Here is a 13,824-nt window from a genome sequence, read left to right on the forward strand (position 1 = left end):
TTTTTCCAGCACTGGACACATGGGGAATGCAGTGCAAAGATCCCCTCAATCGGCATAACCAGACTCAGTTAACATCATCAGTGTTTCTCATCTTGGTTCTGCAAGCCTTCCATTACTTCTGATAATGAAAGATTTTACTCATTTTAGGTTACTATACTCTTACAGGAAATGATGCGCTTATGTAGTAAATGCTGAAAAATGTCTGAAACTTAGGAGGTTTTCCTCTAATAACAATATTTCTATAAGTTGTAAAAATTTTGAAGAGGCAAGTTCTTCTATGTAGTTGGGAATGCTATCTCATTCTGCCTTTTTACTCTCAGTTTGTGGATAAGATATTGAAATTTGAGATACCTATATTTTCTCAGCAATAACTTACTTAAAAAAACATACAGCAGAGATAATAAACCCTATGGTGTCATGTTTACTTAGTGTTAAATAAGAGGAGTATGTCTGGTAGGGGTGAGACTCACATGAAATTGTTTTACAACAGTCAATACTATTGACTACAAATGATAGCTATAGTGACATGAAGTGTATTAGAGCTATTGGTCATGCTTTCTTAAGGATGTCTTTGGATGTGTATAATTGCTGTAAGTACAGGACATATTCCAAAAAGGAAATTAACAATACTATTGCTCTGTCGCATCGCGAGGCACAATAAAACAAATGTAAGAGTGTATTTGGTAAGCTTTTTTCCATACTGTACCTTTTCATCCAAAGCCTTGTGATGCTCAAACAGAGATTTCAGGGCTTTGAGGACCTCAACTTCACTGGAAACTCCTGAGGGAGACTGTGCTTGCCGTTTCACCACTGTCATCCTCAGTGACCTTTCGTGTCTTGAGACAAGGCACTCCAAATGCTCCAGTAACAGCTATTGGATTTAATATAAAAAGTTATTAATTTGTGTGCACCTAAACGCCATGGAAATTCTAACTACAAAGCGCACAGGACCAAACGGCAATGCTCTTGGCAAACTTGCTATGGGAGAGACTGCTGGAATTGCTGCCAACATTTCATGATTCTAAATCAGATGGAATAAGTAGAAAAATAGGAAATGTACTCATTGTTTCATTTAAAACTCTGCTATGAACAGTGAGAACAAAAAATCACTCGGCACAGAGTCACTATTTAACTAAATTAAATACATATTTACAATATTATTTGTCATAGTAATTGATTAGCATTAACAGCCAAATAACAAACAAAACAAGTCTAAAACATTATGTAAAAATGCTGAAGTAGTTTATAATTTATTCAGCCTAACTGTAATATATTTTTTATTTATACTGGAAGTCACTTAACATTGGATGTAAAAATAAACAGAAAATTTCATTAAAATTTTAAGACAGTATTTATTCTAAATGCCCTGGCTAATGGTGTTTGTCACTAGCATGTTCTCTAATGTCTCTGTTGTATTACAACATGATGGAAGACAAAAAGGTCCATAAGCAGCATTTTTTAGGCAACTGTAAGTAACATTTTATATATGATAATTATTTTGCATTATTACTGTAAGTAGCTTAAGGAAATACTGAAATAATATCTTAGAAAATATACCATTTATCTATACTTTTATATGACCATCATTGCTGTTCTTAGTGTCTGAACACACATGAGCACTGGTTAGCTGTAAGGCTAAAACAGGGTAGCTAAATTCATAGTGCATGATAAATGTATTGTAATTACAACACACAATTATATCTAAATCACTGAACCGGAAATTTGAAGGTTACATAGATAATTATTTATCATTGCTTCTTTGATATGGTTCTTAATATAGATACTATTAGAAAAGAGATATATTTATCTTTAATGCATAGTTATTCTCAGCCACATAATGATCTTTGTTGTTACATGAATTAAAAGACATGGAAGAGCAAAACCAGACTGTAATCACATTGTAATTGTAATATATAGCTATTAAACTAGGAATGACTTGGGTTTAATGTTATCTATGCTTCAGTCATGGTTCCTGTATCTGGATTTGCACCTGGTTATTAGTTTACAATAATTCCATTATTCAGAAAAAAATAGTGAACACATATGCAAACAATGTTAATACATTAAGAATTGTAATGACCCCATGCAGCTGAAGAAAGGAGGAATGTATTTTTGTCATTTTTGAATTCAAGTGATGGACCAAATTTATCAAGAGCAAATGAGCATGAAGACACATGAACTTTGTCTTCTGATCCCTGTATGGCTGAAGGCAGATGTTGAAGGATTTTTAATAATTTGAGGCAGTCTGAAGCAATAGGCAGGTGTGAAGCGGCCTGTTCATGATAGAAGCATCACGAACCTGATACTGGAATGTGGTAAGCTTGTGCTTCAGGTTAGATCGGAACAGCCTCTAAATATTTACGGAGTATTTCTGTTCATATCAGCACTTAAAGCACATATCAGCACCGTTAAGTGCTACCAGGAATTTCTGAATTAGGGTCTACATTCATATATCTTCATGTCTTTTCCTAGGCCATGGAGATTACTGGAGGAAAGAAAGTTCTAGTTGATTTCTAATGCTATGTCTGTCCCCTCCCTCCTGAAGGACTGTGCTACTGCAACATTTCCTTCTGCCAGCAGCCAGGCTCTGCCCCACTTTGGAGCCCCAGGGTAGCCAGACTGTGACTCGAACCCCAGGCCGTGGACCTACATTTTGCAACTGTCGTTCCTACTTGGTGGCTGCTCCTGTCAGAGTCTGACTCATCTGTCTATGCAGTAACTTTTCAATGCATCACACCTATTTCAGAAACAGTCCAAACCTAGTCAAAATGCTATTAATTACTTGGAAAATTGGGGGGAAAAAAAGGAAAATGTTGAACCACTGTTAACTATTAGCATGGTCATACCTTCTACCTTCTGCAAATCTGTGACTGTCTGCAGCTCACACTGACACTCATTAAAACAGTCCAGAATAACAAAATCTTGGTAACTAATTTTTGCCCCACCACTGGGCAAATTTATATTTGATACCCTGCCACCTTTGACAGCTTATCTTCCCAACACTGTGATGATAGGAAAGGAAAATCCTGAGACCCTGTATATGAGTTCTAGCTGGAAAGGAAAATGAGAAAATCTGAAAAATCAGGGAGAAAAAGGATGGCAATACGGAATTCCTGACGTGGAAAAAACTTTCAGGGCAGAAGGAATTACACAGAACCTATAGAACAGAGAAAAATAAGGAACACAGGAAAAAACAAAGTACATCCAGCACCTTGTTTTGAGTTGGGGTAGACAAAAGATCTTCACAGTGAATTGGAAAACAGCATGGACAGAAGAAAGATAAGAATCTTCTTATGAGAAGGAAGAATGGAGACTGAAAAGAGTGGTGGAGAAAAAACTTTTGTTAAATAAGGTTTCCAAGTACAAGAAGACAGTAGAGTGGTGGGAACTCAGCATTTCTAATGGGGTGAATGTGGAGGAGTTTACTCTGTGGGATGAATACTACAGCACCCTAGTCCATTGTACATTAGCAGATAAAATATTTATCTTTAGCTTAAGTTACTATCATGTTAGAAATATGCATAATGTATAAAACTGAATCAAAAGAAATGTACCCATTGAATATGCACACAAAAGCAATTTTAGACCTTAATGTAAAATTACCATTTTAGAGGTGACAAAAACATATTTAAAAGTCAGCATATATTTCATAGTGGTTGTTAAATAAATCTTCAAGCATAAAACATTGAATTGCCTATATTACTGGAAAAGGAAAGATGAGCTGACATCACGGCAAAGTGTCGAGGTGCCCATGGGGAATTACTGCATTACTTGTTAACACTCCCTGCTTTTTCTTATTATTCTTATTCACCCAAGCTACTCAGATAACACATGTTCATTTTTCTGGAAATAACCCCCTGAAGACCAGAATTTTCCTTACCATCAGCCCTAAGATTGCTCAAGAAGGCACGATGACAGTTTTCTGGCTAATAGCAATGCTTTATTTTTGCCTTTGAACAAAAGTCAACTCTATTTCTTTACAAATTACAAAATAAAAAGATTAATGCTTATTGGCAAAGCCGTGTTAGCTGACCAGACCATATTACTAACCAGCTTTCCCAGCGCCACATTATTCCTCACCGTGCTGAGAGGGGGAAGAACAATCCATGCATTAGAACCCTTGACTGGGACTGAGCACCGAACGTCACATCCTTGCTCCCTACTCTACAGAATTGATACTGCTATTTTACCCATCTTTACCTCAATTACAAAGGTATTAAAAAAGGGTAATAGATCTTCCCTACTTCCCTGAGAATGGCAAATGTAACTACACTTACAGAACTGTGAAGCATTCAGCTACTACAACGATGGGAGAAGGGACATAAAAATACATAAAATTGACATTGAAGATACTGCTGTGTCCAGGCAACGTTTAAGTTAAACACCTGAAGGAAATCACAATATCTGCCTTGTGAGCATGTTGAGGACTTTCTCCTCTATGAACTTCACAAATTACTACCCCAGGTATTTGTGAGAAGAACACCACAAGATGTCATATCAAAATGATATTGTAGAAATGTTAGTATTTGATTTATATTACAAAAATTTGTTAGGAACAGCTTTAGGTATTTTTGCATGTTGCAGTTAAGCACTGGCATTAGTAAACAGCGTGTGCTGCTGAGCATTTTCTGCTCCCTCACGCCATGTTAAGCCGCTACAGTCACAGAGCACTCACAGGGACCGGCAGGCTGCAGAGAAAAGAAGATCAAGATCAACAGCAACAAGCCGGACAGAATCACCCAAGCATAACGTCAGGTCATTGCTACGCTCTTCCTACTGCCAAACAAACTTGCCAATGATTTATGAAATAATCTGACAGCCAAATTTTACTTTCATGCTGAAAAAATTTTAGCATCCCCCAAATGAATTGCTGATAGTTGTATCTTAGCTAAATTGGATGAAGGTTTCCTCAGACTCCAGACTCTCCATGAGCATAAGGAATATTTAAAAATCAGTATTTAAAAACTGAAAATTTCTCTACTATATATTTTGTGAAGGAATGAATCATTTAAAAATGTTAATTAGAACACAATCCACATGGAAAAAAATTTAGAATATACCCAGCTTCCTCTGTTTCTCAAATCACTTCCAAAGCACTTTTGCAAGTGATTGACTTCTGTGAAATAGAAATACAAAGTAAAATTTAGCAATGTAAACTACACGTGCGTAGGATAGCAGTGTCATTTGCCAACCACTATATTATCTTCTACTATCATTACCACATGGACAGGCATTCACCTATGAAAAATGAAAAAAGTTAAAAACATTCTTTTTTAGGGATGGTGATTCAGTAGTTGAAATTAATGCAACTCATTAGAGTTTGTGTTATGACAGGACCTGGATTTTAATTAATGTAAAATATTTTATCTTTACTCTCTTTATTTGCAACAAGCTATTTTGCAAAAAAAAAAAAAAAGATCATGACAGGGTAATAAATGGAGGAAGGAAAGAATCAGGAGAGGGTGATGGAGAGAAGAGGAACAGACAGTGAAATATAGGGAAAAAAGAATATAGAAGAAAAGGGATTTGCTGAAATGAGCCAGAATTAGCTTAAGGGATTCCCTAGAGGAACAGGGCAACCCATGGAGAAGGCAATGCTCTTTCCAGGCCCAGCTTAAAACTTCCCACCAGCACAGGCAAAATTGAATTTCCCTTCAGTCTATGTTTAGAGTGCACACTGTTCAGTGAATCTCCATCTCTGGTGCAAGCAAAGATGACAGGTAAAATATAAACAGATATGAGGTTGCAGATTATCTCTAAAACCAGTCATATGCTTTTCTTCAGCACTTGCACAACACTGATGGGAGCCAATTTGCACCAATGATCAACTGGGGCAACCTTAAATAGTTACAAGTGAGAAAAATAAAGTTGCAGCCTAACTGCAGTTCATGTCCTGTGTCTGTCTATTTGTACATGCAAAACAGAAGAGAAAGCAGTGGGAACCTAAAATCTGAATGAAAAAATATAGGTAAAGTAGAAGTAGAAAAGAAAAGGTAATCATCAGGATAATGATAGAAAGTGATAGCAATAAAGATTTTCATTAGAATAATGAATATAAATATAATAACTATTAGCTTATATGGTGTCTGAAAATACAGGTATTGAATACTATAATCTATTGTTACTGTGCTATATGACAAAAGCTCTTATTTTGAAAGAAAATACATGGGAGTACATAAAATAGAGCATAATATTGAGGCAAAAATTATGTAATTTTAACATAATTTTTAATGTAAATTACTGTTATTTACATTAGTGAAATAATGACTTTGCCTTTACAGACTTTTAGGATACAGTTATACTTATTTTCATGAGTCTGATGCTTTCAGACTATAAGAACTCCCCTCATCATGTTTAATAAAGAAAATAGAGTGCCTGATTTAGTTTCAACACCTCTTAAAACAATGTAATCAAAAGGATCCCTAAGAAAATGAGCTAAAAAAGGAGTAGAAAGTATAATTTCACAGATATTCTTAGAGTTTTGTAACAGAATAAAATGGCAATTTAATCATAAAATTGAAGGGTAAAATTATGGTCTATGAATGTTATGAGACTGCAGTGGCTAACTGAAGAAGTTTCATAGACCATTCATCAACAAATTGAGACAATAAAAGGTGAATAAAATCAAATCTAGGTTAGCCACATTCCCTTTAAGTGCTTCAGCTCCTGAGGTATTGAATAAAAGAAAGATGACGACACTGTCTTTATTACTGCTATTTTATTCAGGAACACTGGGTTTCATTTTTCCTGTTCCTAAAAATGCTTGCAGTAAAATATTTCAGAGCAGTTTAAAGTGACATTTTAAGCTATATACAAAATGTATACAGAGGTGTTTGATTTTTTGTCGTCGTGAAAAAAAATACAACCAGATCATCCATATAAGTATTTTAAAAGAATTTTTGTTTCAGTCACCAAACCAACCCCCAAATTTCCTCGTAATCTAATTGTGATTTAATAACTAAATCCTATGAACTTTCTCTACTTTTAAAGAATACAGATTGGCACAAAAATAACTTTCACTTTTAATTTAAACTGGTGTTATGTTACCATTTCCATTAAATAATATGCTAGATTGCACTGATCTAAGTTCCAGCTTCAGAAAAGATTCTATATCTTTCTACATGCTATAGGGTGATTATTCTTTTTGAAATACACTTATATCCAGAGAAATAACTGTAACAGTTCCTATAAAGATCTCTTTGCATATGTTTTCAGTCTCATGTGCAATGATTTTACAGAGGGAACCTGTGTCTTCCTGTCAGCAATGCTGCACCAATCAATACACACGCACATGCTCTGCATTTCTATTTTGCCTCATGTATTGACAGGTTAAGTTGCCAACTAAATTCTTCACATGAAAATTTTTCTTTTGTAATATATGAGAAAAAGCAAATTATCATAGGCAAATACATAATCAACAGGAAAAGTTCATTAAGGGCCTTCGCTTAAGATATTGGTAGGAAGGTCGAGTCAGAACTCACAGATTTAAGTTTGGAGCAAGGTTTAAACCCTAGTATTTTGACTGAGGCTTGGGAGTTTCTGGGTCCTAAAGAATGTAATTCCAGCACGTTCTCTCTCTGATATGTTTTAATGTCACGGTCTGGCGCTGCATCTTGGCATAGAGTGGGAAATCAGGAGGTGTGTGTTTCCTGTGGAAAGTGGCAAAAACTGTACCAGGTTGTTGCCAAGAAACAAAGAAACACATGGATGTGGGTCTAGAATAAAGAAAAAACTACTAGCTAGGCATAACTGAAAATGTAGAAGGTGGTTGGAAGGGGAGAGATAGTTGGGAATGTCTACTCAGAACTTGACAGACTTGCCAGTTTTACTTCTTCTTGGTGATCTTCAGATTGAAGCAGTAGATAATGCAAACAGTATCTTTATGCTGTAACCCAGGGAGATAAAAAGTTGGATTAAAAAGTATAAAAATAAGAGTCTCAGAATTTAGAATGAAGTTTCTTTACTTAAAAGTAGTAGGAAGGGTTACTTTGGAAAAAAGTGGTTCTACTGAGTAGTTCTACCACATATGGCTATGCAGGAGAGTGTCTTGGGAAGGCAGGGAAGCCGTGCTAGCCTAACCAAGCTAGAGCAGGATCAAGTGTGAACACTAGTGGGATGGATGGAAAGCAGAAAGTATTAGTTGGACTCTAGATGATAGAAAAGACATTTCATTTCCTCAGTACCAAAGTATATCAGTGGTCCTCCAAATATTATTACTTTATTAGAATCTTTGTTTAAATATCAGAAAATTTTTGGGAGAGCTTTTTATGACAAAGTATTAAAGCTGTTTCATATTAGTAACTATTAGTAACTGAACATAAATCTCATTTTGCAAAAGTGCATCTTTATAGGCAATGCCTTGTCAAGGAACATTGCTGGAAGTCTCATCACTAGCATGTCATTGAGCTTGTACTCTGAACACAGCAGCCTTGTATCTTATCTGTTCATATTTCCCTATAAATAAAGTGTACAGGAACCTATAGAAGACAGCATGATTATCAGAGGGGACTCTGGCAACTGAGAGCCTGGCAAGAACATACACATGACCTGATGGGGGTATAACTTAATGCTACAGGACATGTCTCCAATTTTTTTCCCTCTCCTTCCCCACTAATGTTTGGACTAACACCACTAATATTTTCCCCTAGTGATTATTGTTGCATTCCTTCAAACTATATATTTTGTAGCCTAAATCTTTTCACCTCCAATGTCTAGCTCCTTCCGCATTCTCAAGACACACTGGTAGAATTTATTAATTTTAGCTGTGAGGACTTCCAGCAAGGTCATCACACACTATAACTTTCACTCCTTGGTATTAATTCTCCTGGAAATCTCTTAACAATTTTTCTTTTACATAACATAAGAAACATAAAAGTGGCTGATCTTTAAGTTTCTTGGTTTGCAAAGAAGATGCCTATGACAGAGCTCAATCAGACTTAGGTGATGACTTGTAGTTGACCCTTTTTTCATCTCAGTCTTTTGATAAGTGACTATCATTGACTATTAGGCTGTCTTGGATTTCTCCTACTCCAATCTGTTTATTATATCTGATCCACAGTAGGTATCAGTATGCTGCAGTTTTAATATACCAACCTGGCCTTGGTATTCAGTGGGCTTAGTATTGAAATGAACAAAGCATTGTGCTAGATAGAGTTATATGCGTATTTATGAAGAACTTACGAAAAGTGAGATGACATTATAAATTTAGTATATATGGTGTTTTTTTTATATAAAGAAAGGCAAATGGAGATATGTCCTGTTTACCTTAGTTCAGTGGAGGAATGGGTTTATGTAGATTACTCAATAGATAAAATTGTCTGAGCATGTACCTTAACTGCATCTCTGTGTCTTCAAAAGTTTGCACTGGAAATAAACACAAAGTATTCTTTATTCTACATAAATGGTTTTAATTGACTTTCCTAAGTTTTCTTTAAACACTATGATAATTGGTATATATAGCAGTTACTGGTAATTTTTAAGCAGCTATAGAAAACTTCAGATTTGTAGTTGAGATGGCTTTCTAAACCTCAAGAATGCAGTGTAATCTCTAAGTGCTTCTCCACCCATTAACATTATTTTTGTAGGAAAATATGCCATTCTGGACTGTTTAAGAATGTATAAGATTCATGGGAGAAAAAGCAGGTCTGTTCTATGTTCTGCATCACATTAATGGGGAAACATCACACTAATCATTCATTTTTATGATTATCCCTTCTTGCTCCTGCGAGCTAGCATGTAGGTAGATGAGGCAGCTTCATCTCCTTGTAGGGATCTGTATCGTATTTCCTTCTTTGGATTTCTGAAGTCTATGGTACCTTGGCTTTCTATGATGAAAGGAGAGGGAAAGACCCCCTTTCAGTTTTTCTGTCATGTACATTGTTAGATTTTCTTCAGAAAGCTAATTAGCTAACCACAGAATGATGTTATTTGAGCAACTGAAGTGCTTTGAGTTTAGGGGGAGAAGGAAAACGGGAAGAGTTACCCAGAACACTGAAAAAGGAAACATGCATATGAGAAAACACCCTTGGTGGTCAAACTCTCTGAGATCTATTCTGCATGTCCATTTCCAGCCCAACCTCTGTCTGGACTGGGCCACTCCATCTCTTTTCTCACCCCATTCCACAGCCCATAATGCCTCCTTTGTTCTCTTCCATTCCTTGATCACTTCTGCCTTCGCACCAGGCACCTCTATGTGCAATTTATTTTATTTTGAAAACTATTCTGCACACTGTCTCACAATTTTCAGAAGGTATCATCACAGGTTCTTGTTCCCAAACCGTAATAGCATCTTTTGATCAAAGTAGAACGTAGCAAATTCAAAGGTGGAATCTTGTCCTCACTCAGGTGAAAGGCAAATGACATTTACTTCAAGGATCACCATGGCTGCATCTAATTAACTAACTAACTAACTGACTAAACAGCAGACTCACTGTGATTCACCCTGCAGTCTTGATCCCACCCTCATTCAGATCATATCCAAGGCACAAGTGGAAGGTGGGTCTGTGGTACCCTGGCTTTTGACTTGATAAAAGAGGAAAATATGTGCAGGCTATTTATGCAAACCCTGGGGCGCTGGAAGACTTCATGAGCCCCTTGTTTTAGAAACCACTTAAACTGAATGTACTTATGACGTTACATACAAAATCTGCTATTTTATCTGCTAATATATCTTGCAAAAACAACTACTCACTTTCCTGCAGGAGTATGGCGTGGTAGATACATCTTAGTACTTAGATCCTTACAAGTCTGATGTACTTACTGAAAGACTGGGATTTTGTCGTCTTCTTTAATATTTATTCAAGAAGACCTAAATATATATACATAAGTGCATTCCTTCTGCTTTATGCATACATGATATCCATAAAAGGTCTTCTGTATACTTACTCTTGTGTTGTTTCTTTCAGCTTTCAGTTCTGAAATCTCCTCCTCTTTTTCAAGCAGCTGCTCCCTACATGCATTTAATTCTTTTGTCAGTGCAGCAAATTCCTAAGAAATAAAATTAAATATGAAGTTAGTCAAGACATAAGCACTAAAATAATTGAGTCTATATGCATTGTAGAGTTTTAGGGTTTAAATGCTATTTTAAAATCATCAACACAAGTTAAAATAGCAAATATAAATATCAGCATCTATCAAAACATTCAAAATTATGCATTTTTCAATGAAAACATGGGCATATCTAATGAAAAGTACCTATGAAAAACACTGACTTACATTTATAAATTAAAGAAGGTTCAAGGCTTTAACCATAAATTTTCAACCAAAAAAAAAGAGGTTTTAAGAACTGCGGTATGAAGAATAACAGAATTTGCCTATTTCACAGCAACAGAGACACCATAGTTCACATACAAAAAGGTTCAACACAACATATCCTCTTAGCAAGTTTTCCTGCCCCTCTGTAAGGCAGCTGCAACAATATAGTATGGGAGAAAAAAGTTAAGGAATTCATAGATCAAGATCTATTTAATAAAGAAATAAAAATAAATAAATAACATGTGCTTTGTGTAAGTCAATACACTGAACTATTTTTACTTGATATTTAATTAAATAATTATTTTTAAAAAATTATTATTAAATATTATTAAATTATTAAAGTGTATCTAGTCATTATATTAAAAGGCTGTGATGATGTCACAGCAATATTTATATTTGTTATTTTGGAGAGAATTCCCTATAAAATAAGGACATAAAATGAGGCAGGATTTTAAGTTACTGCTATCTTAAGTTTTAAAGCTGCAGCTAATATGTTTTCTGAAAAACTGATCTTTCAGTAGTCAAACTTCCTATTAAAATGTCCTGATTTTACCATTGCTCTGTTACTCTTCAAAAAACACATAAAAGTTCGACTACACAAATGACAGTCAGAGATTTGCTATTCATTTCAATAAGAAAAAGGTTTCACTCCATATGTGCTTATTTTTGACAAGCATAACATGTATTAAACAGCAGTGGTTAATTTTATCCATTACAGTGAAAAGATGCTACATCTCTCATGAAAAAAGTGAGGCAAAGGATGAAAAAAGCCTTTGAAATTTCTGATCATGTCTCAGAAAAAACATATCTTGATTAAGAACACTGACACTTAACAAAGATATATATATATGTTTTTAAATACTAAGATAATTTTAGTTTGACCAAAATAGTCAGTAGCCCTTGAGAGCACCCATAAGCAGCCAGGAATAAGCTGAAGTCATTCTTAATTCCCCCAAAAAGAAAGTAGCAGTTTAAGAAAAACAAACACGTCCAGGGGTTTATCTTACCAGCCAGTAAGATGAAGCCAAAACTAAATCTACTCAGTTAAGACAAAAGCTGGCAGTGATCTCCAAAGGGCTTGGTCTCCTGCCTCCCCTCAAGTTGCTGAAAGCAGCTTTTATCCAAATTATAGTGCTGGCCAGGCCTAACACAGAAGTCTGGGTGACATGAGAACTGAGTGGAGTTAGATAAAGCTCATTCTGTTTTAATCAAATTTAGAAATACTTACTGGTTTATTGTATGACTGATAATACAAAAAGCTATTCAAATTAGATTCCAAATACTATCCTTCTGGTTTGTAATTAAGTACTTTTTAACTTTTAAGCATCTGAAACTGAATTCATTTTAAGCCTCCATACAGATTGTACGGTGGTAATGAAGTGCTGTTCTGATATTCTCAGTAGATTTCATTTTAGAGATTAGCTATTGATACATGAGCCATCTAATGATGCTTTGTGCAATCCCTCCTAGTCAGTCATTTCACTTTACAGCCCAATAGTCAAGAATTTGTAAGGCCACACAGCATACTATGACATCATATTCCTTAAATTATTTTTGAAAATGATATCTAATTTTTAAAACTCTCCGCTCACTTTTGAAAAGTATTATTAAAACTTCTGCCTGTAGATCTTCTCTAGGATTCAGAAACTCACAATGAAGCAATATTATTCTGCCAGAAATTTCATTTAGAAAACTCCTGTACTTTAGGATATAAATAATGCTACATATCAAATAAAAATACTATTTTTAATAGTAACCCAATAATCTCTGGTCAGATTGGATGGGACCTTTGAAACAGGAAAACACAAGCACACATATTCTTTTTTCATATCTTCCTGAAGATAGACTTTATAGCACTACAGGGTGGAACTCTGTTGCTAATTCATGTACAGTTTACAGGAGCTTATAATGCTTTCAAAATCTCATAAAATAAACTTTCTGTATAATAAAACTAGTATTTTATTATATCATTTATTATTTTTCATTTCTCCATATAATTCTTTCAATTGGATATAAATAGACTTTTGGTGTATGCTTGGGCATCTGTGTGGGTGACAGGTGGTAAGAGGGACAACAAGTATCATCTGGTGACTTATGGTTCCAGTTACTAACTACAGTAAGGCAAAGGCAGTCTGGGAACATGCTTTTCTTGGTTTGCTAGGAAACAGAGAAAGCCATGAGTTTAGCAAATTGTATATTCCTTGCTGTGCCAAGGCAAGCTTGTTGCAGCAGTACAGTTCCTAATGCTTCAGTCAGTATAGTCTCAAATTATTAAGCAATGGAGTTTCTATTACTTTGTGGAGCTTATTCTTTGGGAGCTTATTCTTAGGGAAATTTTCTTTGATCATCAGCTTAATTTTTCCCTTGCTTAATAATAAATCATTACTCAAAATTCTGCACCCAAAGAGTCCCATACTTAGCACTGTCTGCTCAGCCTCTAAATATCTTAGGCTTATGTTTATAGCAACCATTAGTCTCCAGTTTGGCTGGGCTAAATGTATCCTGTATCTTGGACCTTTTCACACAACTCACTGACTCAGCACCTTCAAGTCTTTTAATTATTCAGTTGCT

At 35.3% G+C, this 13,824-nt stretch overlaps 1 protein-coding gene across 1 annotated transcript in view; it reads right to left on the minus strand.

Annotated features, from left to right (window-relative positions):
- LOC112977984 (liprin-alpha-2-like) overlaps window positions 1-13,824 on the minus strand; it is a gene marked incomplete at its 3' end in the record, with an annotated part of 232,580 nt that overhangs the window by 11,098 nt on the left and 207,658 nt on the right. The window contains exons 4-5 of the mRNA XM_026090976.1: window positions 10,885-10,986; window positions 707-871 (exon numbers count right to left, since the gene is read on the minus strand). Of these exons, the coding sequence (XP_025946761.1) occupies window positions 707-871; window positions 10,885-10,986 (267 nt within the window). The remainder of the gene's footprint in view (window positions 1-706; window positions 872-10,884; window positions 10,987-13,824) is intronic.

Source organism: Apteryx rowi, unplaced genomic scaffold (assembly GCF_003343035.1).
Source record: "Apteryx rowi isolate R43461 unplaced genomic scaffold, aptRow1 scaffold_889, whole genome shotgun sequence".
NCBI lineage: Eukaryota > Metazoa > Chordata > Aves > Apterygiformes > Apterygidae > Apteryx > Apteryx rowi.